At 43.7% G+C, this 24750-nt stretch overlaps 1 protein-coding gene across 2 annotated transcripts; it reads right to left on the bottom strand.

Moving 5' to 3' along the window:
* Positions 1–266: 266 nt before the first annotated feature.
* On the bottom strand, positions 267–24750 carry PHF11 (PHD finger protein 11). 2 transcript variants are annotated; one of them, XM_072850256.1, is made up of 12 exons: positions 24648–24699; positions 20275–20437; positions 18411–18529; positions 17374–17509; positions 15625–15732; positions 15048–15181; positions 11879–11925; positions 8577–8632; positions 7002–7065; positions 5542–5664; positions 4104–4175; positions 267–467 (listed from the first exon to the last, which is right to left on the bottom strand). In XM_072850256.1, exons 4-12 carry the CDS (start codon positions 17479–17481, stop codon positions 328–330), a joined length of 852 nt encoding a protein of 283 aa, XP_072706357.1. In that variant the 5' UTR covers positions 17482–17509; positions 18411–18529; positions 20275–20437; positions 24648–24699; the 3' UTR covers positions 267–327. The 2 variants fall into 2 exon arrangements, with proteins under 2 accessions (XP_072706357.1, XP_072706356.1); XM_072850255.1 differs by lacking the exon at positions 20275–20437 and having other exon boundaries at positions 24648–24750.

Raw genomic sequence — 24750 nt, 5'->3', positions numbered from 1 at the left:
ATGTGCTCTGGGGCAGCTGATGCTCCAGAGAAAAAAGTCTGGGGCAGCCAATGCTTGAGAAAAAAGTCTTCATGGGAGGGTTGTGTTGAGCTTTAAAAAAAGCTAAATTGGGTAGGTAACACTCACCGATCCATGGTAAAATTTAAAGGGACAACTTAAAATTATTGCAACAGTGAGGTATAAAAATGAGTAAAACACCCAGTTCTTGCTTGTGTCCCTATCTTGGGCAGGGAGGGGGGAATTACTTGGACACTGACCAGACGTGCTCTATGGTTTCTATCATTAGAAAATCCTAAATATTGACACCGTTACAGACAGACTTAGGGGTTATTCAGACACTGTACTAGATGTACTAGCGGCATTCTCTTGGGTAGGAAGAACGATTTCTTTTAAGTCCTGCAGTAGCTCAATCTTGTTATCCAGTCTTTTCCTGCTTTCCAGAAGTTCCTGGATTTTTTCCTCTGTTCCTATTGTGAAAAAGAAAGGGATAAAAGCTTTCATTCATATGTAACTATTTAAAATACGTTATATATGCATTAATGCTGCAGAGGCTGCCAATGCTCAGTTTAGTCTACAATAAAACCTCTGCCCTTCTGAAGCAAAGTCTTTAGCCTGCCACCCTGCATACTTGGCCTCTTCATGAAGGGATGGACTGTGTGTCGTATGGGAGAGACTAGCTGAAGTATCAAAGTGCCAAAAGAAAACACAAAGCAGCAGAGTTACACACTTTGTCATTCATATACTGTCATCCCAAAACTGGCTACATTATAGATTTAATTTAAACCATCACAGCAAATATAAAAATTATTAGTTCTGTTACTAACCCAATGTTATTTTGCATATGAGCTTTAACAGTTCCATTTTCAGAATCCATTTGTATGGGGACTCCTCCAATAAAGATGCACTTTCTTTAAAGATAACATCTCTGAACTACACACTTCAAGCAAATGTAGAAGCCCAATAGATTTTAGCCAACAACAACAACAAAATTAAACCTAAAAAGAGAGGGTTTGGACAACTGCATTCAACAGCTAGATTCCCAAAAACATGACTCGAGAGCATTTGATGTTCCTGCTTCTGGAAAAGTAGATAGTGCCAGTACGCTGCTGGGATTAACCAAGTTCTTTACCTTATTTACAAAGCCCTGCCTGACTGAGTTACTGCTTCCATTTTCCTCATGTTAGAGACAATTGCAATCAGCGAGAGCACGGTAAGAGGCCTCACTAGAGGTCAGAAGCATTCCCATAACCTTACATTGTTAACTGTGAGTTTTAAATGAAGCACTTGCTTTCTTCAGTGAGAAAACAGGCAGAGGTGTTGGTGACCTCTGAGCAGCAAGCTCTTCCAATACTTGGAAGATTATGTATGTGCACACACTTTTATAATGCATTTTTAAATACATTACCCCCTGAGGTCGAGCGTGGATGTTGGAAACAGGCAGTGTCCACTGCCTCTTGAAAATTCTGGGTAGCAGTTCATTGAAGAGGGACATGAGGCCTTACCCTAGCTCTGACTGAAAAAAAGCAGGTGAACCCTCTTCTCTCTGCTGTCCTCTGCAGTCAGGTGTCACATCCCACCAGCGTCCCACCACAACGGTGCCCACTGTTTCACAGTGTCAGCTCAACAGCTGACAAGACAGCAGTGGAAATCGTCGTCTTCATTGCTTGCCGCAGGCAGCCTTTATAGCATTTCCATTTGGTAACAAGTCTATGTGGTTAAAAGAACTAGCGGGCAAGAAAAAGCCAGACATGTACAAGTGGGAGCTGGAGGAAAAACTCCTAGCGAATACTTGGATACAAATTAATAAGTTATCAGAAACAAGCAAAACAAAGAACAAACATGACAACTGTGTCACTGCAGTCAGCATATGGGTTACCTACAGATGGAAGACATACAGCTCCATTTCTCTTCTTCCAAGAGGATGTGACAGAAACAGAAATAGCCCAGAGAAAGATGTCAGTGATGGGAATGACTGGCCTATGGGAGCACTTCCATAAGAAGGCAGGTAACAGACTGGGAGCCTTCTACCTCATACAGATGACCTACAGGGAAAGAGTATGGATTTCTGTAAAATCGGGAATGGCCTGAGGAACGTGGACCTGGACTGACTGCGCTCGCTCTTCTGTAAGACAAGTGCTAAGGGACTCTCGGTGGAGGTACCGCACGAGTTTTAAAACGAAGCATCGCCATCTTGGCCTGCACAACTACACTGCAGCATTCACTGCTGTAGATCCCCTGAGAGCAAATGCTACCAAGGAGCTCAAAAGCTGCTGGACAGACTGCTGACCAGCAAAAAGAGATTAAAGCTGACTGAGGTATTGCCCTGAGCAGGACACACGGCTACAGAACAGAACGCAAAACTAAAGGAAGTCACTTTGCCATGGAGGAGAGAACAAGAACCTCCAACCCAGAATTATGAAATCCCTGATGAGGCAATAGCAGGTCCCATATGAAAAGTTTTAAATGCAGTCAAGTTTGCAGTAAAGCTGCATGCTGCAAGAGAACTGTTTATCCCTATATATAAAAGGGATTTTAAAAAGCAACAATTACAGTTCAGAGTAACCTTGCTGTGCTGATGCGTAAGGCTTTAGAACAGGTTTTTCACCATGATCCAAGAAGTCAAAAAAAAAAAAAAAAAGAAAAAAATGGACTGAAGGTAAAGCATGTCAGGTGACCCAAAATCATCAGTTCCAGGAAAAAGATCAAAGAAAACACAGTATTTATACTAGTCCTTCATACACCAGAGAAACTTGGTAGCTAGAGCTTGGAAGACAAAAAGGAAAAAAAAAAAAAAAAAGAAGCCATTTCCTTCCATCCCTACAGTTCCACTTGTGTTTAACATGGTTATCGTTCCTTTCTGACTTGTTCATTTGAAGAGCTCCCTCTTGGATCAGTTTTGGAACCAACCTTGATGTGTGATTTCAATTATTGACCTTGAAATTAAAAGTAGGTGATGATATCAGGAAAGAAGATTGTGTGGTACAGGAAGAACTGAGCTGCTCAAGTAGTGGGGAACTGGAGAGGGGACAACTTTTACACATGAGAATCACATGGTTGTGTGTATGTAGGTGCCAACATCAAGAATTTCTCCTGTAAGCCGAGAAGAGGCTGAAATAATTGATGCAGCTGTCAAAGAACCAAGTGCGATCCAAGGTTATGTCACATGAGGAATTAGGAGCGGAGATGTATTAATGCCCTCAGATGAGGCACTGGCAGAACCTTGTGTCAGATAACTCTAACACCGGTCACTCCCATTTCCGAAAGAAGAATTTAAATGCAAGAGCAGGAGCCTAAAGAGAGGGCCTGGCTTTCTCAGTTGAGTGAAGGTGGAACGGGGGAACCAGCAAACATCACCAACATGCACTGCACCTCAGCGTTACCTAATTAAAACCCATTTCCCTTTTCACAGGGACAAATTAAAGCAGCAGTTAGAACAAGGTTGCTAACTGTTAGCGAGGGAAATGGGAGCAAGAGGCTCGCCTGTCTGAAAAACAGTTTTAACCTCGTTGCTTACAATAGCTGAGACCGGAGTCCAAGTCCCAGAGTTTCCTTCCACACCGGTGGTCCCAAGTGACCGCTCCCACCCTTGTTTTTGTTTCACTCTGTGAGCACTCTCAGCTTGTTCTTCAAAGCACGTTACAATTGCCATCAGGTCCAGGTAAGTTCTGCTCATAGTGTTTAATGCTCTTAACTGAAACACAACAGCCAGTCTGAACAGTGTTCATCAGACAGGAGCAAAGCTGTAACGCAAGCACGCTGCTGAAGGGAGCCTGCGGAGGAGGAAGGGAAATAACCTGCAGCCACAGGACGTGAGTGCACCCTGCAGGAGAGGGAAGCTCCTCTGGGGCAAAGACCCTTTGGTCTTTTAAAGCTGTGGAACTGGGACTTGCCTCCCCCTTCAGGTCAGCCAGCCAGATTTGACATACTGTATTTCTAAAGATTCAGGTAGCAATGGCTTTTATTCAATTATTTATATAATGCTGAGAAAAAAGTTCCTTGGAATTTTCATTTTAAATGGTCATTTTATCAAAGTGCTCAGAATAACAACCTCAATGCCAAAACCCACACCAACTGCTACTACTCCGACAGCTTTTTTCACATACCTGAATGAATATTTGTCAGTATGTTTTCAAACAGTCCACAGTCAAAGAGTGACATCACTGTCTCTTCATACTCTAGGGAAAGAGATAATTTGATTTAATATTACAGGGTAAAGGTTTACAGAACCCTCGTGTTAATGCAGAGCCCTACATTAGAAATAGCACAAAACAGTAATTACTTATTCTATATCATACCGATTGCTTGAGGTTTTAAGATGTCTTCCTTCTCATATCATCTATGTTGAGAAAGAAGGATCAATTTGTCAATTCTACTTTTTGTTGTTGTTGTTGTTTCATACAGAAAAGAGGAAAGGGGACCTACCTGTAATTCCCTTTTTGGGTCTGCAGGTGTCCAATGGACTGTTGTCCATTTAAAAACGAGCAATACACTGAAGTCATATTTCATTCCATCATGTCAGGAGCATATGTGTAATAGCAGGGCTGACCACACCAATTCCTCTTGACAGATCATGTGACATGTGGGACAGTGCTATCACTGTTTGATGTTAAAAACCAGCCCAGAATTATGCCTCAATTTTGTAACTGAGGCTTCCAGTGAAACAAAATACAAAACACCTACAGAGTTTGCAGGACCGTTAAGAGGTTTGCTTAATGGTGAAAACCTTTGAACCCCTAATATGTCCTGGACTTCATTACTGGTTCTAGCAGCTGCTGTTGTGTTACACGCAAGCTGCTCATGAGGAAGAGTTAGCCGGGTGGGACGTTTCCCTTTCCATGCACGTGCTTCAGTTACTTTGCGTAAATTAGCATTCTTTATCCAAAGGTATTATTCATAACTTTGTAAAGGTGGGAGGACAATAGGAGAGGAAGGTTTGAAATTTTTTTTTTTTTAACTGTGTTGTGGACAAAGCAACATTAGAGTGGAATCCTCCAAGAACAAAGTGCTTCATACAAGCTGATACTTAAACCCATAAAACCCCCAAATGCACACTAACAGCTGACGTTAAAGTTCTAACTAATCATCCAAAGACTTAAAAGGTACACACTCAGGGATTTTTCCCTCAAAAGAGAGTGCTGGTATTAACGATAGCTGGTCCCTCCTTGAAGCTGTAAGAGCAACACAGACTTATGATCCAAATAAAACCTTCCGGTTCTCTTCAGGGCCTCTCTCTTCAGTGCCTGGGAGAAGAGGTCTGGCTGAACCTACCTACGCTTATGCCAATGGGTAGAAGGTGGCCTCAAAAGTTTAAAGTTAGAAGGCCTTACTAGAGCATGCTGAGTTGGCAGCTCTGCCCCTCTGCTGGCATGGGTATACCACAAAATACTCGCTCTCTACCTGCTGTGCAGCTGCAGAAATAAGACAGGACCCAGTTATTTGACACTGAAGAATTATCCTCAGGAAGGTGACCCAGGGCTGAGTGCCTGGCATCCAGATCAGCATTTCTGCTCTGAGAGCGGAGCTCCCCATGGGTCTCCATACCTGTTTCTGAAGTGTTGTCATCCATCAGTTTTTCCTGCGCCAGGTGAAGTGTGTCCAGCATTTCTTCAAATATGTCATCCAGAAGCCCGGCTTGCTTGCATTTCCTAAGAAAGTCTATTCGGACTGTTAAAACACAAAAACACACGCTCTTATGCAGAAGTGATCCTGACCACAGCTGCACAAGCTCCACTCGCTCGCTTCAGAAACGAAAACTTTGGTTAAGTCCCCCTTCCAGTAACAAATACGTATGCAAGTCCCTGGCTCCTCCAGCTACCCACTCAGTCCTTTTCAGTGGGAACAAAAACATGGTCAGGCAAACGTAAGCATTGCGCTGGGTATAAAATTACCTAAGCTCTAGGTTACCTAACCTCCACAACTCTAAATGCACCATTCCTAAAGCCTCCTGATACCCCCAGTATAGGAAAGCAGGTGATTTGTCTTGCCTTTTTTTTTTTTCTTCCAATCCTTATGACCACACTGTGGACTGAACAGGCTAAAGGATAGAAAACAGTGAAAGAAGTGAAGGGGTATTGGATTTGGTAAGAGAATTAAGGCTACTTTTACTCCAAATGATCCAGGCATTAAACTGATTTATTACAGCCCATTTTATACACCTCCTTGGTCAGATTTGGATTGCTAGGCAAATAACTACCTATTTTTTCTTCACCTCAGAGCAGCAGGTCAGTGACAGGCTTCAGTAAGATCAATTCAACAGGCTGTTCAAAAAGAAAGAGCTATCAGACAGCTCAGAAGTCTGCCAGTCTCCATTAAAAACAATGTTACATTTTTCTGGAGACATTTGTGAGAAAAGAAATGCCATTTCACTTACACTAGATGCCCTACAAGCAATCCCGGATTCTTTACAGGTTCCCTGTTCTTTATAGTGGTAGGAAAAATTCAGAAAAAACATTAGGCAGCCACCTACTGTTACAATACCATGCCCACGTACTAAGCATAGCCATGGGAAGGTGAAAAATCACCACCACTGCCTTCCAAACTTCCAAGCAACAGCATAATGCTAACAAGCAACTGCAGCAGGACTTTCAAGAGGGACTCAGCACAAGGAGACCGAGATGAAGAAGAAATTATTACATTTTAAATTTAACTGTACTGATATGGAGAAGGTGGGGGTGAGGGAGAGACACCCCTGCTTGCTGGAGACACACAACTGAATGCAGCAGCCAACCAGAGCAGGGGCATTAGGTGAATTCACCAGCTCACATCACACAGCAAGTGTTGGCCAAAGCACAGAGATTTGTTTCCTGCACAGTTATTAAAACCTGCACAGCCATTCTGCAAATCAGACTTCCGCTCCCTTGCCAGAGCTTGGAGAGTCACTCATCTCGAGAGAATAAGAAAGATACATTTACAGCATCGTTGCTATCCGACCATCTCCAAGCTCTGAACTTCAACATAACAGATCACAGTATCTCCTAGTTGTTCTATAAAGTGAGTTGCACCTTTATGCCTGTTTTTTCTTTTCAGTATTCGTAAACTGTTTTCTTCTGCTGTCTCTTCTGTGCTCTGTAAGAAAATCAAAACAACGTATTTTTAGATCATACTGACATTTACTGCTTTGTTTTCATTATCTTACTTCTATATTAGCAGAAAGATAAAAAGCAGCCCATATTTCTGTGAATACAGTCAGCTTCTCTGCACAGCTAATGATATTCCTCTCCAGACATTTTAAAAAGGGAAGCAAAAATTGCTTCAAAGCAAAAACTCTTTAAGAAAAGCCCAACCCCTGGGACAGCACCCTCCTTAATTACTGCATCTGCAAATGGCACAGATGTTAAAAAATGCCTACTGCTAAATCCCAGTGAAAATTATGTTTAGTTCCCTAGACCTGATGTAATACTAGAAAGGATTTGAGAGGAGAGGGGGAATATTTCTCTTTTCCTTTGGACAGGACGCGGTCATTCTCTGCTGTTCCATGTCATACCACAGTACTACAAATAATTCTTAAGCTCTGTCACAAAACTCCACCAGTGTAAAAATGCATTGCTTACACAATGCTAGACAATTTACCCTGCAGTGACAAATCCTGGAGCCCCTCAGCTTCTTATTTGCAGTGTTTGTATTGATTTCCAAGATCGTTAGTACTGGAGAGCAGCAGAAACAGCACACTACTGTGGGTAACAGGTCAAACGAATCTCAGCTATAATACCAGGAACGTAAGTGGATTTACAGCTGAGAAATTCCTGGAGACAAATAACCTACCCTTATGAGAGTACTACATAAAAGCTGCAAAGATCATCCACGTCCCCTCACATGACCTCCCTTGTATCTCAAGACCTGGGAAAGGCAGAAGTTTTTCCCAAGGCAAGCTGGATGCTAATTCCTCTACAAAGAAGAAATCCTGACCCCCCCCCCCCCGCCAACAGTCAATGGGAGTTCCCATGCATACTTCTGTGGAGCCAAGAGAAATCACCTCAAAACTTAAAATAAGCTGCATTTACAGTTTTCTAACAACAGCCTCTAAAACAACTCCCCCTGCAACCAGAGGGATGCTTTGCTTGATAGCTCCCAAACCCTTGGGAAGGCCATCTTCACCAGCAGAGCTGAGAACTGCCTGATCTGCGATGAAAATCTGCCACATTTACCATGAGCACAGGCTCACAAACGAGTAAGTGCCAGTTTAAAAGGCCAAGTGACTCATCAAAAGCATTTTTTTCATGGAAACTGAGTCAAGCCCCAAGCAAATCTGAGGGATGTAGTACTTCCAAAGAAGAGGGGCCCCAAAAGGCAAGCTCTTTCTGGGCATGTCAAGATCACAGCCACCGAGTCAGTCTGGTTCAGAGGTTCCTATCGCATTTGTGCCATGTTACCCAAGGGCAGCATTGGCTCTGCCTGAAGCAGCTCCAAGTGCAGTTTTGTTTTGACAGAATGACAAGATCAAAACAAGGCAGCTGTAAAGGAAAATGTATTGCTTCTGTGAGGAAGTCTCTTTCTGAATACACTGTCAAAATACTTCACTAAAGAAGCCCTTTGCAGATGTGGGTTCCTGGTTTAGGTCTACTTAAATTCAGAATTACCATTTGTTCTGTGATGGTGGAAGATTTCAATGTATGTCTTCTCTTATTAGCTGCACCTAGGAATCAAGAAACAACAAAGTAACAAATGTGTCAACCTCAGACTGATGATTTCACATCATTCAAATTCTCTCTTTTCCCAAAAAGCTACAAAAGCAAGGCACTTTGGGTGGCAAGGCAAGAGCATGTTTCAGCTTCCCCAAATACCTGACATTTCAGTGGAATTCACATTATTTCCATGTAAGAAAAATTACAAGCCTAAACCATTAGGAAGAAGTGCAAATCACTGTATCATTAGGATATCACTTTGCCTTTTAAACTCAGTATAAAGCAAACACCAGTTTTTAACATTTTTTGATTGTGGCAGAGTGAACTTATTCTTCCCGGCAGCAGCACTACCTCTAAACGGTACAAACTTCAGGCAGAGTTATGAAAGATGACTGGTTTTTTTCCAGTCAGTTCTTGTTTATATTACTACACCCTCAAAACTAAGACTACATAAAGAATTATTTTAGGTGTCCCAAAGACATACAAATGGCATTCGGTTTTTCATCAGTATAATGACCCTCCTAGAAAGCCTCCAGAAGCATTTTGACTTGTAAGTTTAATATTATTTACGCTACAAAGTGCTTTTAGTGACGTGGTATGAGATCTCTGCAAAATCATCTGCTTTCACTCTCTCCATTCTATCAGCATGCACCAGCCTCTCTCCAACATCGTAACTGGCAGCTGCTGAAAACAGCCACAGCATCACAAGCAGAGAAGGAAGGCACGGCAGGAACGGAGAAAGCTAGAGAAGAGCTCAACCACCCAGCAAAACCTAAGTATTTTAAATGCAGTGGGGTTATATGCCCCCTTCCCATTTAACTCTACACCCTTTGGGCAGCACTTAGTAAGGTTTTTCCTGTTAGAAATGATCCTATTAAGAGGAATGAGGAGTTACTGTTAGTAGAGGAAGGCTGTTGAAAGAAGCTTGGGTTTTGGGTACGGGTACTGTACATTTGCATTTTTCATGGCCTGAAAGAAAGTTATAGCCTCTTCATCCAAAATAAAGCTGGGTGGCCTAATCTGGAGCAGTCTAGGAGATGTTGGTGTAGGCACAAAGTGTTCCTTGCTGACTAGCACAACAACTTTGACCTTTGGTAGGATTTTTCAGCTCTTCCTGATATTTGCTTTAGGGATGCCTTACAAAATAAGAGGAACACAGTCTGAAGAGCAGCCCAACTCTTCCTGCTCCCCACAGTGTTCTCCACTCTTCTACGTTTGTCAGCCTTTACTCTAGGCACATCCAACATTTCCAGTCAAGCAGAGGTTGGAGCCTCTTTCTGAGTCCAAACTGCCCTCCCATCCCTGATGCACAGAGCTGCAAGGAGAACTCTTGGCCCCTAAGGCACCCTATCCCCTTCCAATCACACAGCAGAGCCCTGACATTTCAGCACAGGAACATTGTGTGGACCAAGAACAAGGGGATGTTCCTTGACTGCATTTTCTCCAAGCTACCAGGGAAAACAAGCCTGGAGAGGCAGCCCTTTTGTACCAGCTCCTGCTCCCACACAGCCCAGCGCTGTCTCAGCCTGCCCCAGCGGAATGGCTGAGCTACTTCACCTGATCTGGATCTTGAAAGTCAAAACTCCACCGTGGAGCCACAGCGCTTCCATCCCAGCCTGTCTCACTCCCCACCCTGTGCGGACCTGCAAACACACTCAGCACAGGTGTCCCCTGCCTGCTCAGATGGGCCAGGAGTGGGCCAGAGTACCTGCTACTTCAGCCAACTAACCAGCAGGTACCCCTGGCTATTCTGAGCGCCACGCATGCACCTGAGAGCTGCTCAGAGGCAGGAGACATTGGACTTGGGGAACCAAGTGTCATTTACCCAACTCTCACAGGTGCTCCCCACCTCCTGGGGTACAGCTGCCACCTCAGACAGAGGTGGGAGAAGCTAATTCAGGAGGCAGGGCAGACACCGCCAGCAGAATCCATTTACCCCTCATAAACAGAGGGTCTCTAAATTAGGTGCCTCTGGAAGATCTCCTCTAGGAGAAAACTCTCTTCTCAGGGAACAGGCAGCATACATTGTATATGAAGCACTTGAAGACACTAAGACCTTCAGCCTCATAAGATTTAAGCCTTCCTGATGAAGGAGGTGGTCTACAGGGCTGGACCTAATGCCTTAATCTCATCTCATACTGCAAACAAAGCAATCCTGGCCCTGTCTAGTACTTGGGCAGGAGACCACCTGGGACCCTGGGTAGACCCAACAGATTGACAACCATTAGACCACAGAAATCAAATTAATTTTAAAAAGGGAGGGAATGTCAGGCCTCAGAACTACATAAAAAGCAAAATTACTAAGTGAAACAAGAAGCTGCATTTGGTTAGTGAACCACAGCAATATCAGGTGCTAAAAGGACTGTATGTCTGGCTAAGAAGCCCCAAACCCTATGACTAAAAGTTTAAATTATAATCACCTAACCCACCCCTGAGTGGCATCAGGGTGGAGCCAGACTTTGTCAAGAAGATTGGAAAGTTCGCTAGACTTCAGTGGGAGCACACCACTCTTAGCATTAATGCTCACAGTTCGACTGAGCTTAACTTCAAAGTGAAGGCCAGTCTAGGACACATTCTGTTTTGAGCAGGATTGTATGCATGAGGTCACAGCTTTGGTTGGTTAGTTTGGTGATTCCTGACTACCTCTGAATCAGCAAGGACCAGGACTGCCAAATTAAGCTGCGTTTCTTGTAAGAAAGGAAGCAATCCTTAAGCAGGGGTTGTATAACCCTTTTGTTACACTTAAAAAGCTCTTTGGGATCCTTCAGAATGAAAGGCCCTATTTTAAAAACTACTGCAGTGAATACGGAAGGAGCAAATGTGAACATTTTAACGTAGCTACAGATAAAAATCCCAAGGTGACCACTCCTGTAAACAGCCCTCACTCTGCTAATTAAGTGCAAGCTTGTGCATCACTCATTAGCGTGGCTCTCATCTCTCACATGGATTTTACAAGCTGCTTGGGCCTACCTGCCTGCACACAGTCAGAATAATTCCATGAAGGATCAGGTCCACAGTGTTTTAAGTCAGTTTTGAGGGAGATTCAGGAAGATAAAATATAAACATTTCCTACTTCAAAAAACCTTCTCGATTTTTGTGCATATGCGTGGATCTCAACCAAACCAGTCCTGCAAGATTAGAAATCCACCACTCGATATAAAGGTGGAGTAACATTTATTTTGTTCAAATGAGTTATTGACTGTAGGATGCAAACTTTTAAAACAAATGAAATCAATGAAGCCATTAAAGAAACTCACCATAGTGATTGGTCCTATTGCCTGGGTCATGTTTTGTGCAGAACACTCTAAAATTTAAGTTCAATTTTAAGAAAAAGAGAAAAAGTATTAATAAATATGTAAACAGAGTTATGCTGACTGACTTTAACAGATATTTTCCCCTCTTTTCATTGAACATAAACTGAAAGATGCTTAAAAAAATTATCAGGATTTTTGTTCACCATTACCCACCTAGGAAAGCACCTGCTCTAAAGTCGCGTACATGCACAAGCTTGTATTTGTACTTTTAGAACCTCAGTGGACTCTGAACACTGAAGCTTTGAATTATCAGTTTCATTACCCCGCTCTGTTCAGACTTGCTCACTGTTCAAATCCTGAGTCAGACACATTTCATCTGGTGTGGCAATCACTGTGGCAGAAGTACTCTTATTGAAACGCCTTATTAAAATGAGGTCAATGCTGTCAAGATTAAATACCACAGTACTAATATTACTTGATTGTAGCCACCGCAGTTCTGCCCCCTTGCCCTGTACCACTCAGGCCGGGTCCAGAAACCTCTTTAGACATATCTGCTTACCAGTTAGCTTGAACTTATAAGCCCTGCATGATGTGCTGGCATAGCCACACGGCACTGCTCCGCCAGGCACAGTACCAGTTACTTGCTTGGAGATCTCCGTGCCCCTCCCTTTCCACTGCCCAGTGCTGATGAGGTGGTCCCCAAAGCCTGAGGAAGTAGGGCACCCTGTTTGAGATCCAGTAGCTTAAAGCTGCTCAATCCATTCGTTCCTTAAAGACTTTAGTAATATGTCAGATGGGAATATTTTCTCTGGTTCTAGGAGAGCAATGTGAATTCCTTGGAAGAGGCAAAATGCAACAAATACAGCTGGAAATATTCCTTATCTTCTGGATACAATAATGCGTAGAAAACATGAACCAGCTTCTATAATATGCCTTTCTTACAGAAGGATCCCAAATCACTTTTTAAGCAAATTGCTTTGTCAAGAGTGTAGTTTAGCTGATCTCTTCATTACAAATCTATTTGCCAAGACTAACGCTCAAGTGTTTGGAAGCAATTCTTGAAGGGAACTGCATTTGCTAGGACATTTTCTAATTTTTGTCGTTCTTTTATTTTAAAAAAATAGAAGCACTGACCTTAGAAACGCAGTCTGTTTCCTTGACGAGCCAGCTTTTTTGCATGAAATTCATTTTGATGCACAAAAAAACAGGTTTATGCATGCCTAACAATTCAATCAGAAAGCTAAGTACTGGAGGCACCTTATGTACACCTCTGAATTTCTAATATTGCCCTTTGGAGGTTGTTTTTTTCCTCCCCTCCCTTTAATTCTATTCTTTCCCAGTTGAAAACAGGGTTGAAAACCTTCCTAAGTATAAGGACATCTCACAAAGAACAGACAATACGTTTTACTACTCAGGCCACTTTATTTGGAAGCACTTCCCTACTATCATTTTTGCAAGATGGCAGTACAAATTATGCTTATTTCCCCACCTCTACTCTTACTAGCCACTTCCATAGCGCTGTATGTCTTCTCTTTTTTGTTTTGCTCTATTTGTTTTGATAATCACTGCTCATCAGCACAATGATGGCAACTCAGAATTTAAAAACACCAGCTCTCTCTCTCTTGAAGGAGTTCTCTCTTTTGATACACCTTTCAGTATGTTATATTTCACCATGAAAAGGTGCAGAGGGCTGTCAATCCACGTCCACTGTTTTTCAAGTCTTGTTCGTCTTCTCTCCAATAATTTCAGGCTAGCTACAAAATGTTGTGCTTTATTTACGCCACTGATACTGTGCAAAAGTCTTTGGGTTCAAATCCCTGAAACCTGCCTCACCATCTTTCTCTAATCCAGTCCTTTTCCATCTCTTCAATACAGGTTGCTACAGCCTAGTTTCCTGTATTTCTATATAGGACAAGCAACTAGTCTCACACAGTGACTTAATACAAGGCATTTTTTAGGGTCCCTCTTCAAAACCTCCAAGGTCACCAGCTCCGAAAACCACCAAATCAAACTATATATTCAACCACTTCTTTACCAGTTTGTATCTAGACTGTCATCAGTCCCATTCATTTTTCAACATCTTGAGAAGTTCAGTCTTCTTCAGCCTGAGGTATCCTTTCTAAAGCTATATGATGAGAGCCATTTATTCTGTGATCACGGAAAGTTTCCATTTTCCCAGCTATACTCTTTCGCGAGCTTTGCAGAATCCTCAAGACTTCATGAGCACAAAGTAAACATTAATCTTCCCTATACAGCTGGGCTTACAGCCTTGCAGAAAGACGTATTTATTTTGGACTGAGAGTCCTAGTGAAGCAGCCAGGAGTGCAAGTGTTTTGACAGAAAAGGACCCATCTTCCACTACTACTAAGGACTGCACTAGTCCACCTCTTCCTGAAACAAGTAGTGATTAATCTAAGACTAACATAGCCTGTGATCTCCCTGGCCTTGCACAGAAACAGACATCAGGGTTTTACACACCTCAGACTTTACTATAACCTCAGCACTCCAAAAGGTCCCTAAAGTCCCAATTTCTCAACCCCTTCATCTGCATCCTCCAAACAACTCATTCCATCTAACAGCAATGCAGGCCGCTTGAGGGCGGCGGACACCAGGACTAGCATGATCAGGACAGAAAATTTACTTAAAGTCTGTTTAATTGTGTTAATGCTAGCAATGTAGCTGAAATATAAGGTGGCCTTTGGCAGGAATACAAAGTTCTCTGCTAGCATATGGAAGGAAAATTACCAGAATTTGCCTAATGTGAACAGACCTAGAAGTGCTATAGCCTGCTTTGTGCTCAGACCACATTTACTGAAGCTTCTGAACCAACAGAATGTGAGAATTTGAGTGACATTAATAAAAATCTTGGTCCTTGAAGACTAGCTAGATAGCCAGTAAGGACTGACTTCCTCAGTTTTGGCCTAGTGATCTTTCAGGTGTGTTGCAGGCTCAAACACTGAATAGATTCCTTCCCACTGCTGTGATGTTCTCCTGTGAAAGGAAAACATTTCCCCTATTGCTTGCAAACAGAGGATCAAGCATCTCTTTAAAAGAGGAGAACGTATTTCCTTTTTAGAAAAACTTTAAAAACTACACAATTTTTAAGTCTCTCTTCCTGGCATCACCACCAAAACCTTGACAATAATTAGTTAGAAAATATTTGGTTAAATACCGGTAGACTCCATTTACTTCATCCGTTTCTATTGCTGCATCATCACAGAGTGCACAGAAGTAGTGATAACTTCTGCGACAGGCTCTTTCCTCACATCCCACAGTGGCTCCTTTCTTGCGACAGAAGTTGCACACCTAGAACAGGATCAGGTTTAGCAGGTAAGCATTACAGACAGCTACTGAAAATCTTGTCATACGAAGCAAATACTATCCTCTGTGGGAAAATCAAATTTTTCGTTGCAAGTCTGCTAAAACCAGAAGGTGTTTCCCTTTACACTTATGGATTGCATAATTTTGTTGCAGGCACTGGCTTAGTCCTTTACCAAAGTCTCTTCAGGAACTTAGACTAAGGAATTAAAGGCCAGAAAAAACAACACATTTTCATACAAAATGAACTAAATTTCACCAAATATGATGTCAAATCAATGTTTCTAACTCTAAATCTGTAATTTCCCTAATCTTAGTAGATCAGAAGGACCAAATACTTTTCTGCATTTTTTTTCAAGCATAAAACAGGCCAGACAACCTTCAGTAGTATGAGATAGGACTAAGTGGAGATTCAGAAAGAAACTCCTTACCAGCCGCTTTCCTCTCTTGAGCTCTTTCAACACTGACGCCACATCAAACCTTATATCCAGATTATCTGGGTTATACTCTTCAGATTCCACAAATCCTGAGGAAAATAACTAAAGACAGAAGAGACAATATTAAGAATTAATAGAGGGACTCCGTCACCAGTGCACTGCAGAGAAAAGAAAGGAAGGGTACATCTTTTCTTCTTGCACTTGCCCTACCTAAGAAAGACTGATTTTTCTCTGTGTTTTTAAGAGGTTTCACCTACGTTGAACAAGGAGCTGTGCTTAAACCTTTTCCCAGTCAAAAGAAGTTCCTCTGTCTATATAGGAGATTTCACATGACCTGAAGGTGAACTAAGAAAAGATAACGGGGTGACAAAGTGAACTTAGTAAGAAGTGTGAATGAAGAAAGTCTGGAAGTCCAGGCTGCCCAGACTAAGGAGGAGAAGCTCTTCAGTTGACAGACCTCCACATCTTGAACATCTTGTTATCTGCCCAGTTCAGGCTTACAGCTGGATGCAACATTTCTCTGTAATAAAATTTCCACGCAGTCCAATACTGACAACAGTTGACTGCATGAGAAACATAGGAACATTGTACAAAGCCTGGGAGAAATCCACAAAAAATGCATACCTGCACATTCAGGTCACTTTAATTCCCATAGAAGTGCTGAGCCCTGACAATAGGTGAGGAACAGCAAGTTCTTAGCAACCTTTTCTAATACCAAACAAAAGTGAGCTACCCTTATGTCAACTGGCAGGCACAGTCTGCCTACTCAGAAGGTGATAGCTAACTGCAAAAAAGCCAAACAGCACAGCGAAGCCTAGGGCAGAGAAATTAGTAAAGTTGTTGGGGGGGGGGGAAACGGGGGGGGGGGGGGGGAAGGAGGAGAGAGAAAAAGTTTCAACATTGAAGCAACATTATAGCCCTAACAAAACCTGTTTCAAACAAAACATCCAAGTAACACTGTAAAATAGGTACCAGATGTTTCTGAAACATTCTGCAAAAAAAAAAAAAAAGGTAGTAGAAAAATGAAGATGTAAACATAAAACCTGCGAGAATAAGAAGGCTGGAACAGTGAAACCCAGAAAGCTGTTCCAGCAGCAGACACATCTCCTGCCCTAAGCGACCCTCACTGAAGGGAGAATATGGCTTCTGTAATTGATTCTGCACACAAGAACCAGCTCCACTATGATCCCAGAATAAAGGGGAGGCATTCTGAGAGCAAGAAGAGTAAATACTTTCTAGGATCACAGCACACTTAGAGCTTCACAGATATTTTTATATAATCAGCATCTGATATTTTTATTCCTTATTTTATATAAGGCACAGACTGGGAAGTTTTTTACCGTGACATATCAAGTGATGTGAATATTTTCCTGCAAAGGTTTAATTAAATACACAGCTTCCTGTGGTCTGAGAAGCCTCATTCAATTTAGTGTCTCAAGAAGACCTATTCCTAATGATAGACTGTATGTGTGTCTAGAACCGTTGATCAGGAACAGACACGCATGAAAACACCACAAATCAATGTGTCCAGCTGTGCAGCCAGGTCCTCCCCCTCTCCAAAATTCTGGCCAAGCCCTGCTGCTTTTCATGGCTTTTCAATCTAATATAAGCTTGCTGGTTTGGGTAACCAACCTTTTAATTCAGGCACCACTGCAGAGTCAAAAACAGACAAGCAGTGGAAACTTCCCCTTTAGCCCTTCTTCTCCATTCCTCTTAGGTACCAACCAACTAAAAGCCACTCACCAGACAATCCTGATGAGCTGCAATATTTCGCTCTTTGGCAATATACATTACAGAACCAGCCTCCCCTTCTGAACAAAAAGCACACGTTCTTCTCACCATCTTCGCCATTATCCGGAAAACACCTAGAGCAGGAAAACTGGGACAAAACACAAAGCAATTGATGCAACTATCATATGCCAAGCAGGACGAACAGAGGAAAGCAGAGCTTGCTAGCACTCGCCCACTAACTGCTCCTTCACCTACATCCCCTGAACCTTGGTGCTTTTCTCCTCCAGTAACAACTACTAGTAGAACAGGCAAAGCCCACTCTTGGGACAGCAGTGGGATGGAAACCAGCTCCCAGGAGCTCTGGCAGTTAGAGCAGGAGGAAAACTGGTTTACTTCCTCTTGGAACGTCACTAACAAGTAATAAGGGGTAATACAAGAGTTTTCAGGCTTGCTTGGCAATATCTGCTCCAACTACAGGCCCGAGAGCGGGCCAGCAAGTCATGCCCTAGATGTGAAACCTCTTTTATTTGGAGGAAGTCAATTATTTATAGCAGTGCTTTCCTTACGCTAGTTCTGCCACATGTGGGTCTGCAAGTCAACTGAGGAGGTAAAAACAGCTGTCCCCAAACTTCTCCAGTGCCTTCCAGGAGTTCACAGAAAACAAGGAAGAAACACTAATTCCTTACTGTAAAAAAGGATGTAGCAAAGAAGCGTAGAGAGGCTTGCAAGTAAAAGGAGGCAGAAGACAGAGTCAGAAATTAGAGATTTGAACATTCGCTCTCAACAAGGTGGAACACTAACATGAGCGACAATTTTCTCTATACCCTGGGATTTGCCCTATGGACATCTGTTCTCTTTTTCTGGCCACATCCACGCAAGTCTTGATTGTTTTTCTTCATGCGGTCTCTCTTTCCCCCCAGTAGCTGCAATATTTGAAGGCCAGCTACTTATTTCACAAAACAGCCTAAATGCTTCTGGATAAGCCTTTACCCACATCCCCCACCAGTAGTTTAGAGCATCACACCACACATTAGTAGCAGAAGTTTTACTTTGTCTGTGGTTTCTGTGCAAGTCCACCGCAGAAATCTTCAACAATTTCCCACTCCTACTAGGTGTGATATTCCAAACTGCCCTTTGCTGGAGACGTCACCTCTGACAGCACAAACTCCTGTAGGATAAGGGTAAGAAAAGTCTGCTTTTACTTTCAAGAAATAAGAAGATTTGAAGTTAAATTATTCTAGCGAGAGGGGGGTAGTAAGGTCCGAGTACGAAATAGGCAGGAAACCTCACAGTCCAGCAAATCTCACAACCTTTCTGTGGCTTTCAACAGCCAACCTCTGTTTTCATTAGTTCCCATCTCCCTTCCATAAAATGGAAGGGGTAGTCTCAAGTGAGAACACCACCAGAGCAGAAGGGGACTTTTTTTTTTCCTCTGGCTCTGCCACTGAGAATTTACTTAATCACAGCAAGTCACTTTGCCTCCATGCACGTCTGGGTTTTTTTTCCCCTGCCCTTCTATCTCTTGTAAGCAAGGTAGGGTTGTGGGTTTACTTTACTTTTAATTCATGGGTTTACTAGAATCTGGAATAGAACCAACCAAGGGATATGTGTTGCCGTTCCCCAGTCAACCGAACAAGGACTGAGATTTTGTTGTTGTTGTTGTGTCTTGTTGCATCGCCCAATATTATGTATAACTTGGAAATGAATCAAACTGTAGAACAACCCTATGTCTTGTTCCCCCTTTTCCAGACAACTTATAACTTTGCTTGGGGGCAGAATGACGTGTATTTTGTTTATTATAACAAGTCTGATTCACCTTTCTGGGAACAGTCCTCCTGCAATGCTACTCACCCACCAATGAATTTTACCTATGGAACAAAATCTGTGCTCTGGAACAATCTGGCTGGCCCATACTCTGTACCTTGCTCCTATTTCCCATTTGACTCCTTCTTTCACCCATTAGAACAACAGGATTTTTATGAGGCCGATTATTCCCTAAATGTGAATCTCTCTCTGGGTGTATACAACTTCCCAATAGCATGGGGCATGAACCTAGAGGCCTGACAAATGTACAGTAGATGTGGTCACAAACCAGATCCCTCCTGCAACCGCTAAGGTATGCCAATCCCCCACAGCATAGCCGGTCTGATCTGTTTACGTGTGCCAAAGTTCTTAACTGTAACACTGGTCCTGGGGACCCCCCCAAAACCTGGCTCTTAGAGAGTGTAAGGGTTCTGCTAAGGGACATATGTATTTGTTGGGGTTATCCTTCCTGTGGATATAGAAATTGGGATGTTCTGTGCAACAAGACTTAAAATGAAACTGAGGATTATGGTAGAGTCAAGTATTGCAGCATACCCCATACACACTACCCTTTGCAGAGCCTGCCACTCACTGCAAAACCTGACATATGTTTCATGGACTACAATGATACCCAGCCCCCTTGGGACTAGTTTGGGAATGTTCTAATGGGAAATTTTATTCCTACTTAACACTGAAATATCACGCTGGTCTGAAATGTGAATTAGTCATCCCATCCTTATGCCCATCCTGTGTTTTCAATTTCACTGCTCCTCCCTGGCAAGTGCGCTGGGAAGCGGCACAAGCCCCAAAAAACCCAACGTTGAATTTAAGTGACGGAGAATGTTGCATAACTGTTCACAACGCCAGTACTACTATAGAGGAGGCACGGACCAAAATGAAAGAAATTGCAGACCAAACTGCCAAACTATTCTGATCACTCCAACTGAAAGGCTGGTTCGACAGGCATGCACCCAGATCTTGATTTGCCTCCCTCCTACAATCCTGGGGACTCACAGGGTGGGGGAAATGCTTAATGCAAACTGAAATAACCCTGTTGGCTGGATTTCTATTCCTAATGACTGGCATAGCTATTGTTCGATGTATGATTACCCGTCTGCTTGCTTCTGCTTTCTCTCTCTTTTCTCCTGCTGTTTGCTATGTTCATATCACCACCCCGGAAGACAAAATCAAGGACCCTCCGCCAACTCTTGTTGACAATGTGTGATTTCGCAAACTATGTCTTCTCGATCTTCTCTATGTGAAAATCGTCGGCCTGGACAAAGATTATATAGACAATGTTTGAGCCACAGGGTGGTGTGAGAGACTGAAAGAGTTTCAGTTAACTTAAGAGTTAACTGAAAGAGTCAAGAGTTCTTAAGAGTTTGAGAAAACACTGTGGCAACACAAGGTGCTATTTGCATGGCAACGGCAGGTTGGTGAGCATGGGGTGAGGGAGAGCGAGAGCAGGACATGGAGAGCGCGTTGGAGGATGCACAGTTCCGGGTTCCAATGGACCTTACCATGTATGGCCAGAGGTCACACAGGGTTCATCTGAGGAAGGGGCTTGCGATCGCCCGAGAGACCCCTCACAACCACCCCCCTCCCCCAGCGCCTGCAGAAGATTGAGAACTTTTTAGAACAAGAACCATGTAAGTCCTCAAGGGGCGTAACTGGAGGCGGGGATTAGCCTATAAAAGACATGCTCTCCAGGGAACCATGCGCACACCCACCACCAGAGGATTGCCATGTCTGTCATCATCATCGCAGGATCCAAGGGTGGTGATACTTTTTCCTTCCTTATCCTCCTCTCTTCTCCTTTCCTTTTCTCGCTTCTCTCTTCCTCTGTTCTTCCAATATATGTAAATTTTGGATAAATTGTGACGGGTTGCCCGGAAAACAGTTCCATTGCCAAATGGCCTCTCTTTGTTTTTTGGGCTTGCCAGTTCATTAAGTTTGTCCGTTTGTCAAACTCGCCATTTAATAAAGTTACTGGTCAGACTGCTCCTCCGAGTCATTGTCATAACTCTATCAACCACACAGTTCTGCCGAGCAGAAATCGGCCTTTGTCGGTACACAAACCATCGGGGAATGAAAAAGATTCACCCATCTCGCAACCCACCGAGTGGGATGAGACAAGGGTAGAGACTGATTTCCAATATCCATCTATACAGTGACCATCACATCAGTCTCAGAACTTAAGCATTAAATAAATATGATAGAAATAAATAGAAATGTATAGTAATAGAAATACTATAAATAGAATAGAAAACAAAGACAGAAAGAAATTAAAAAGCAGAACTAGCTATAGTTTGAATGGTCTAGAATGCAGGAAAAGTTCTCTGCAGCAAGCTAATACCTGGAATTGATGCACATAGGCCCTGCTCAGGCCCAGTCAGAGGATCCACCTCTGGGGGCTCTGGGAATTTCATGAGGAAGAGGCTAAAGGTGGAGTCTACAGTCCCTGGTGTTCTTACAGGCTCAGGAGAAATCCTGGTGCTGCAGAACAGAGGACACTTAGTCAAGGTCAGCCTTTGGGTTACTCCAGCACCTCTGCAGGAACCCTGAAGCGGTGGAAGGACAGTGCATTGGCCATTCCTCACTGCAGAAGCAGCCAGCCTGCACCCACTGCCCATTTAGCTCAGTATCCTGCCCCTACAGGAGCACTGCTTCGGCCGGTGCTCTTCCCTAGCTTTCTGCTACAGATTACTGCCAGGGAGAGGATACTGAGCTGAACAGGGCAATGGATCCGGTCGGCTGCTCTCAAGCGGGAAGGGAGAGGCTAAGGGCATGGTTCCAGCTCCATAGTTTAATTACATTTCGCCTAAACAACCCCTTGCTTTCATAGGTCTTAAGCCTGACGCTCATTGATTCCATTTGACACCCCAGGACCTGTCTGAAAAGGCAAGAAATCATTGTTCCTTACTCAGCTCCTCCAGTAACACTCGTGACAGCATAGAGCTGTTATTCTTTCTCCCACTGTCTCTTTTTCAAGTTGAAGGATCTGAAACTATTTAGTTGTTCCTTGTACAAAAGCTGCTCCATGTCTTTGATCATCCCTGTCACTTCTCAATCTCTTCTCTACTCCTGCTATGTTCCAAGAGGAGCAAACCACCTTCAAAAGGGTGGGCTACCATTTACAATACAAAGTCACAACAGCGCTCTATATTTTTCTCTTCTTTTCTTAATAATTCTTAATATTTCAATCACATTTTAGACTGCTTCTGAGCATGGGGCTGACAATTTCATAGAACTACATATTACAGTCCCCCGATCTCTTTCCTAAGTGGTCTCAGATAGCATGGAGAGCATCAGCATCATGATTGTTGCTCTGACACACGCATCATCTTCCACTTATCAATGCTGGATTTTCACCTGCCATTTCATAGTCTAATCACTCACTGTCACAAAGTCCTTCTGCAACTCTTTACAGCCAGCTTTCACTTTCACAGAAGTGGACTGTGGGAACCTAAGGTGACTAGTTCATCTATAAGAGCTGGAGGCCCTTCCACTGCCCCCCACTAATAACAGAGCAAATGAAACTGCAAAACAGAAGACAGAGGAGGAGCAGCTGAGGGAAAGAAAGAGTCATGTGCCTCTGGTTGCTTCTCTGTTACCTGTGCCATTTTCTACAAGCAGGGTTGTTGTGGTTTGTTGTTTTTTTTTTGCAACAGTGACAAAATGGAAGAAAACCAGAAATGAAACAGAAAGTAAAAAGGGAGAGGAACATTGCTAGCAAGCGCACAGGGATTGTGCCACTTCCAAATACACCTTGCTGAAACATTACCAGTTTGTCTAAGTATTTCCTCTCCAGAACCAATTCTGAAAGCATCCTTGCATGCAAATACACACATTTTACACAGGAGGAAACTAATGCACAGAATGTCATTCATGTAAGGAACATAAGGAAAAGAACCAAAGTCCCCTGACTTCCAGCGCACTACCAAAACCCACTACCCTAGCTCCTGCTCTGCTCTCTTCACCCCAGTATAGTGAAGGATTTGATCTACTGAAGCAGGAAGAAAGAAGGAAATTACATACCTGTTACCCCACACTCGCTGTGTCCTCCATTTGCACTTTGTGGGGTAAGAAGCACTGCTGGTCATATATTAGCTGGGCACGACCTACACAAGCTCCCTCCCCATTCTCCCCAAGTCACTAGCAGCATAAACACACCCAGCCTTTGCAAGGCTTTCAGAACAAAACCAAATAAATCTACCTTTCTGATCACTTTTCACTTGCTACAGGGGAAATATTTTTAAGAATATAAAAAAATACTTTATTTAGAAAGGTATATGTTAACATATTTGATCCAAGTGATGGGGATGACTGGAGGGTTCCTCAATAGATCTAAACTCTCACCTATTCACAAGATCACAGAATCACAGAATGGTTGGGGTTGGAAGGGACCTTTGAAGATCATCCAGACCAACCCCCTGCCATAGGCAGGGACATCTTTCACCAGATCAGGTTGTTCACAGCCCTTTCCAACCTGGCCTTGAACACTTCGGGGTGGGGGGGACACACAACGGAACATATCCACAGCTTCTCTGGGCAACCTGTGCCAGTGCCTCACCACCCTCATCGTAAAAAATGTCTTCCTTATGTCCAATCTAAACCTACCCTCTTTCAGCTAAAAACCGTTGCTCCTTGTCCTGTCACAACAGGGTCTGAAAAAAAGTCTCAGGCTTTTTTGTAACTCCTCTTCATATATTGGAAGGCCACCATAAGGTCTCCCCAGAGCCTCCTCTTCTCCAGGCTGAACCATCCCAACTGTCTCAGCCTTTCCTCATAGGAGAGGTGTTCCATCCCTCCGACCATTTTCATGTCCCTCTTCTGGACCTGCTCTAACAGGTCCATGTCTGTCTTCTGCTGGCGACCCCAGAGCAGGACACAGTACTCCAGGTGGGATATGTTTGGACTTCTATCGTTAGAGGTCCTCAATCACTCCCTGATGTGCTTCATAGAGTAACACCTTACCTTCTACTGACACGCCACTTCCAGAATTTTAAAACACAGCAGTGACATTTTTAAGAGACTAAGGGTTCCCACCTTGCTACGACCACTAAGTGCCACATGGCAGAACTTGAGGAACAAGAATTCGGATCAATCCTCCACTGATTTGGACACCTGGGGGCTGAGATAGAGTATGCTGAGGTGATGTCTTCCCTCATGCCCCAGCACTTCGAGGCCTAGTGGGGCGAGCTGTCACCTAGTTGGGCCTGCCTCGGCCCTGAGCCAGGCCCGGTTGTGGGGGACCTCCAGGACAACGGCCACCGCCGCTGAGTGAAATCCAGGGTCACCCTCACAGCCCCTCTCCCAGCTCTGCTCTCCCCCGCGCTCCAGCCGGGCCCATTCATTGAGACTCGGGGGGGGGGGGCGAGGAGGAGGAGAGGGCAGGCACTGAGGGGGGACCAAGCACTGAGGGGGCGCCGAACACCGAGTAGCCCCAGTTCCCCCTCCCTCGTTTCAGCAGCGAGACTTACCGCGGGGCGGTGGGAACCATCCACCCCCGTCCTCACAGCCCGGCCCGCACCAGCAGCCACATCCGCGCTCGCCCGCCCCCCCCCCTCCCAACTCTCCCGCGCG

The sequence above is a fragment of the Ciconia boyciana genome, chromosome 1 (assembly GCF_034638445.1).
Source record: "Ciconia boyciana chromosome 1, ASM3463844v1, whole genome shotgun sequence".
NCBI lineage: Eukaryota > Metazoa > Chordata > Aves > Ciconiiformes > Ciconiidae > Ciconia > Ciconia boyciana.
This window is presented reverse-complemented; position numbering and strand designations above follow the sequence as displayed.